Consider the following 5833-nt stretch of genomic DNA (forward strand, 5'->3'; position numbering starts at 1 on the left):
TATATATATAATATTAAATTGAACCTAATTTATAGAATTGCTAGAAGCTTCTATGAATAATTAAAGTTTAGAATTGGAATCACCCTTGTAATTTCTTTTCTTTTTGCAGTTTTGTCCAACTTAATTTCAATTATTATTATTATTATGGCCCACAGTGTAAATATTCATATCTTTATTTCTGGCTGTTTTGTCCAACTTGACTTTAATTATTACTATTACAGATGACAGTGTAAATAAGAAAGCTCGGGACCTTTTGGGAAAAATATTATATCAGGACTCTTAACATAGAATTATGTTCGGAATTCAATGAAATGAAGTCAAGTGGAGGTGATAGAAAAAAAAATCATTTTAGGGCAGAGAAATATTCCCCCCGTGTCATTCCTCATTATTCAGATGTTATTGTGGTGATATTCATGTGTCATTGTGTTATGAGAATATTTACAGTGTTATAATAACACAATAACAAATCAATACCACCATAATAACACCTGAATAACGCAGGATAACACAGGAAGAATATTCTCCTGTGTTACCGGGCCGGATCACAAGAAAACGTGTGCGTTTCTTTGTGATATCAGTGGACTCCGAATGTAGCTTTACGTCGGAGTCCTAATGTAATATTTTTCCCGGGACTTGGCCGTTGGATCGGGGTTATAAGTCAAATTGATTCGATGCAAATTTGCAATATTCTTTTTTTAAGCAGCCATTAGACTTGTGTGAATCTCACATAATTATATAAATTTTGTGTAATATTTTTCTGATGCAATACTGCTTATTGTTCGCACCCATAGTCAATGTTAGAACTAGGGTTTGTTTCATAATATTTAAATTTCTTTCATCTTCCCCACCCCACGTCTATATAGCAGATGAAAAATGGTAAATGTAATGCAATTTAAAAATTATGAAACAACCTGTCACAGCTTAGCTTCTGCAAGGAAGTCAACACGGATGAGAATTGAATGTGGAATGCAGTTACATTTACATATCTAACATCTAAGTTTTAATTTTTTACACAATTGCTATTATGTTTATGAATGAAAAGATGTATTTCGCATTTTTAAGATTAAAATTAGGGTAAATTTGATGTGATATGAAAGATTTGGGTGGTATAAATGTAAAACCAAAATATAGGTGATAGATGTGTAAATTCAAATGAATGTAGTGGCGTGTTGTGTAAAGCTCCCTATTTTTAAATTTCCAAAGATCTAATTTACTTCAAGTGGTTGTTGGGATAGATTTATTTATTTTTAAAATGAATTGAATGATTGACAATTGAGAACTTTTTTCTTGAATCGTCGAAATCAAACGTTTAAATTCATAAATGTAATGCTATATTTAGGGCTGTAAATGAATCAATGCACTTGATGAACAATTCAAATTCAACTCGATTAATACTTGATCATGTTCGTTAAGATTAATAAATAAAGAAGTTTGGAAATTTTTAAAGAATTCAGAACTTAAATGAATCAAATTTGAATATCGTCCAACTTGCATGTTAATGTTCATGAAAATTCTCGTTTGTTGTTCAACAAGTAACTTGTTAAATGCTCTAAACATATAGTATATTATTTAAATAAAAAATGATTATTTAGAAGTTATTTAATAATATATTATAATTTAATATTAATCTACATATAAATTAAAAGAAAATTTTAATTTCAATTAATTAGTTTGTTAGTGCTTATTTATGTAACCTGAATGTAGAAAAAATTACTTTTTAACTTAGATACTATTTTATTTACTCTGTATTAACTAGTTAGACGTTAATTTGAAATCTACTTAATTGTTTATTCATTTATATAAGATCATTTGCTAATAACTTCATATAAAACATTAACTATACATTTAAATTTTAAATTTATTTACTAGTATTATATGAAAAATCATGCATAAATTAAATGTTTAATTTTATATGAAAAGTCAAGTATGAACAATAAAAATTTTAAAAAAGTCAAGTATTAAAATAATTTTGAAGCGTTTCAAGCTCAAACTGAACATAAACAACATGGCTCGCCTAAGCCAAATCCAAACCATGACATATTGACTGGACTCGGCTTGATTACAACCCTAACTATAGTTGGTGGCACGAGAAACTTCAGCTCTTCTGTGGATGTGATGAGCTGGTTGAGGTTACCCTAAGAGAGGCTAATATTAGAGTTGAACTTAAGAGGAGGTTGCAAAAATTCAAGCCAAATTTTGATTTAAAGCAATTAAAGATATTGAATTTAATTTAAATAAATAAATTATAAATAATTATTCAAATATTGTGTTCACCTAGAAATAAATTTAATAATTATAAAATTTATTTGAACAAAATTTGAAGCTCGTAGGTAGATGTGGAAAATGTGGGTGGACATGGTCTAACGGTCAAATTCATGGTTGTCTAGTGGAAAAAAATGTTATTGGACAGCATGTGATTCACATGTTCTGACAAAATTAATGCTGAAATATACGATTTGTATAATATTTTATTCGTTATTTAATCAAATTATATTGACTGACATTTTGAAAAGAAAGAAAAAAAAGAGACTTGCTCTCTATTGAGAGATTATTCCACACGGACACTACATGTATCTCTGTATTTGGTATAGGATCCTCACTGTCGCTCACAGCAATCATTTTTTTTTAAAAAAATTTGAAAGTATGGCCCACTGAAATACATCTTTGCGGTGATCGACGGTAGAGATTATAGAGATGCATGCGGTGTCTGTATGAAATAATTTTTCCTTTCTTTCAACATTTTGTTTAGGGATAAATACACATATACCGCCACGCCCAAAATATTACTAATTACAAAATTTAACACGCTACATTTTTGAACCAACAAATCGATATATTTACTAGTGCCACAGTTCAATCATTGAGAATTTGATAAAAATAAAAAAATATTAATTGAGACTTTATCCTGAATTTCTATATTTGAGTGAGAATTAAAAAAAAAAAATAATGAAAGAGTGTTAGATTTGTAAAGAGCAATATTTCCTGTTCTATGAATGTGTAAATGGCCATTTTTTAATTTTTTTCTTTTGTTATTCACTCATGATTAAGACTTAAAAAAACTCAATATTTTTGAATAGCTTGTGTATGACTCATCACATAGCTCGTGTTTGATACATTTGTTAAGCGAGTCAAATATTAATAATTTTTTTCAACTCAAACTATAAATAAAATCATTTGTTTGATGTGTCAGAACCATAGAGAGAGAGACACACACACACACATACATACATCCCTATCCATGAGTTAATCAAATATTTTTTGGGTAAAATTTTCATGAAATTTATTATAAATATTTTATGAGTAGCGACCATAATCAATTAGATATGCACGAAGAATTGTAAAGAATATAAAAATTTATGTTCATAAATAAAATATAATGTTGTAATAAAGATTCCTGGGTCAATACTTAAAAAGAGAGATTTATTTTTTGAAGATCATAAATCTAAGCCACATGTCTTAAGAAAAAATACAATGTTTCACAAATCCAACATATATTGATCATTTTCAGTTAGAAAACAATTATAAGAAATTCATTGTAAGACTTATCCTATTTCTCACCAGATCTACTCTCCCAAACCCATTCTAAAACTATCTATAAATAATAAAAGCAGAAGTCCAAAAATATGATACAACCCTGATTTCCTTTATTCCTTTACGAGTTATAAAGAACACAACATTTCTACTTCACAAAATACGAAAGAGTCTTTTTTTTTTTTTTTTTTTTTAGGAGAAGAATTAAAACACAAAATGCTTACCAAAGAAATCAAGACCTTCCTCCCACCTTCATTGTTGTTTAATGTCAGAGAACATTAAACTGCTCATCCAACTGATCTCTAAGAACCTGGAGAATGTCACGAAGCACAACAATGCCGATGAGGCTGTAGTCCTCCTCCTCAACCACCCACACATAGCCCACTCTGTGCGCCAAAGCCTGCATCATGACCGCCACCAACGAGCTCCCCGGATGGCAAACAATGGCCTCCTCCGACCTCCTCCCCATCCTCGAAGAATAGCTTCCTAACCTCCTCAATCTCCTCAAGCCCATCCTTATCTCCCCTTCCTCGTCTGAAGAAGATGATGTCGAAGATGAAAAAACCGGCCGTGAAACCACCTCCATTAGCTCAACCATACCATGCATCGCCTTTTTCTTCAGTAGAGATTTCAAAGCCCGAACTGCGGCTTCTGGTGGGGAGGCGCACCAGTCAATGTATGCCATGAAATCGCCGGCGGAGAGAACGGAAAGCGCGGCGGCGACAGATTCGTCGCAGCCAGTGAGGGGGGAAGGGGAGATCTCGCCGATGAGCTTGCGGTCGTCAGTGACGACGGCGACGGAAGTTTGTTCCGCGAGGGCACGGTGGATGAGGGGGAGGGCGGAGAGGGCTGGATCGTGGTGGTGAACGGCAAGGATGTCGGTGGAGCGGACAAGGCCGAGCTGTGTTACGGAACAGGCGGCGATGGGGGAGATAATGGAGATTGAGTTGAAGAAGAAACGGGCAAAATCTTCCGGTGTCAGCCAGCAGAAGATGCCGGAGTGGTGGGGCTGGAGCTTCTTGCGGGAGCGGATGGGTACTAATAGTACATGCGCGCCCTCCAGGATCAGTTCCAGACCATCAAGGATCCTGAAAACAGAGATACGATACGATATCAAATTTCCCTCGCTTAAAAGGTTTTTGGTCAAAATTGTCTTACAGTTAAATTAAAAAAAAAAAGGAATAACGCAAATTCCATTAAAGAGGATCAAAAGGATGAAGATCTGAACTGATTCAGTAACCAAATAAACTATTAATAGTCACCCGAAACCGGTGACGAGCGGACGGCTGATTCAACAAAGAAATCCGATCAAACCACGGCAAATCGAAGAACAAAGAAATACCTCGAATGTGACTGGACGCGGCGCACGAGGGCGGCTGACTCCTTCGAAAGGAGAACCGAAACAGGATTCTCGAGTGCGGCCGCCGGCGACGAGATGTTCTCCCTGGCACAGAGATAGCAGAGGATATCAACCATACATAGTTTTCCAGCGCAAGTTTTCACCTCCGGCGTCGATCTTTCGGCAGTCCACACACAGACGTAGGTCTCTCCGGACTGGCGGAGGGCGAAGAGGGCTTCGCCGACGGTGGCGGAGATCGGCAGAGATTTCAGCGCCGGCTTGCCGATGCACAGATCGGATAGCTCATGAGACAGTAGGCTCACTGCCATACACTCGCGAATAAACCCTAGGGTTTTGGGAAGGGGGGCGGTTTGAGGGAGAAGAAGAAGAGAAGGAGGTGGAGGGTTTGATGTAAAGGACTGTGCGGTTTGTTTATATATTTATAGATGTATGAATCGGAGGAAGCCTAAACGGAGCACGTTGCGGAGGGTTAAACAAAAATAAACCGACTTTGGAACTGCCGGTGCCGGAGCTTCAATTTAAACCGAAAATATTATATTATTTAGGAAAATAAAATTACAATTTAACCCCAACATATTATATTTTTTAGAAAAATAAAATAACCTGTTTACTATTATTATTATTATTATTATTATTATTATTATTATTATTATTATTATTATTATTATTATAATTATTACTATTATTATGGACTGTAATTGAGTTTTAAATTGGGGGTTGGAAGCTAATCGTGTTTGCTGGATATTAGGTAGGATTGTTGATACGTTTTCGATATTTTAATTTTATTATATTAAATTTTTATTTAATTTTTTATATTATTTTGAATATTTAATAAATCAAGCTTGAATTTTGGCATCTAACATCACAAGATTTAGTTCAGCAAATTTAAAAGTTATTTAAGAAGTCATTAGAAGTTGATTTAATCAATTTTGAATTTGTCAT

General features: G+C 34.1%; 1 protein-coding gene across 1 annotated transcript; it reads right to left on the reverse strand.

The window, feature by feature from the left end:
* Window positions 1–3624: 3624 nt before the first annotated feature.
* Window positions 3625–5337, reverse strand: LOC110028270 (CBS domain-containing protein CBSX5-like). Its single transcript, XM_020730049.1, has 2 exons — window positions 4874–5337; window positions 3625–4619 (listed from the first exon to the last, which is right to left on the reverse strand). The coding sequence occupies exons 1-2, from the start codon at window positions 5197–5199 to the stop codon at window positions 3800–3802; spliced, it is 1146 nt and encodes a 381-aa protein (XP_020585708.1). The 5' UTR covers window positions 5200–5337; the 3' UTR covers window positions 3625–3799.
* Window positions 5338–5833: the final 496 nt, after the last annotated feature.

The sequence above is a fragment of the Phalaenopsis equestris genome, unplaced genomic scaffold (genome assembly GCF_001263595.1).
Source record: "Phalaenopsis equestris unplaced genomic scaffold, ASM126359v1 Scaffold000002, whole genome shotgun sequence".
NCBI classification, from domain to species: domain Eukaryota; kingdom Viridiplantae; phylum Streptophyta; class Magnoliopsida; order Asparagales; family Orchidaceae; genus Phalaenopsis; species Phalaenopsis equestris.

What these genes read in the sequence shown, in the direction of transcription:
- LOC110028270 (XM_020730049.1), bottom strand. Translation starts at nt 5,199, where the DNA reads ATGGCAGTGAGCCTACTGTCTCATGAGCTATCCGATCTGTGCATCGGC. An exon ending in CGCGTCCAGTCACATTCGAG is followed by an intron (nt 4,620 to 4,873) that starts GTATTTCTTTGT and finishes CTCTGTTTTCAG; the next exon opens with GATCCTTGATGGTCTGGAAC.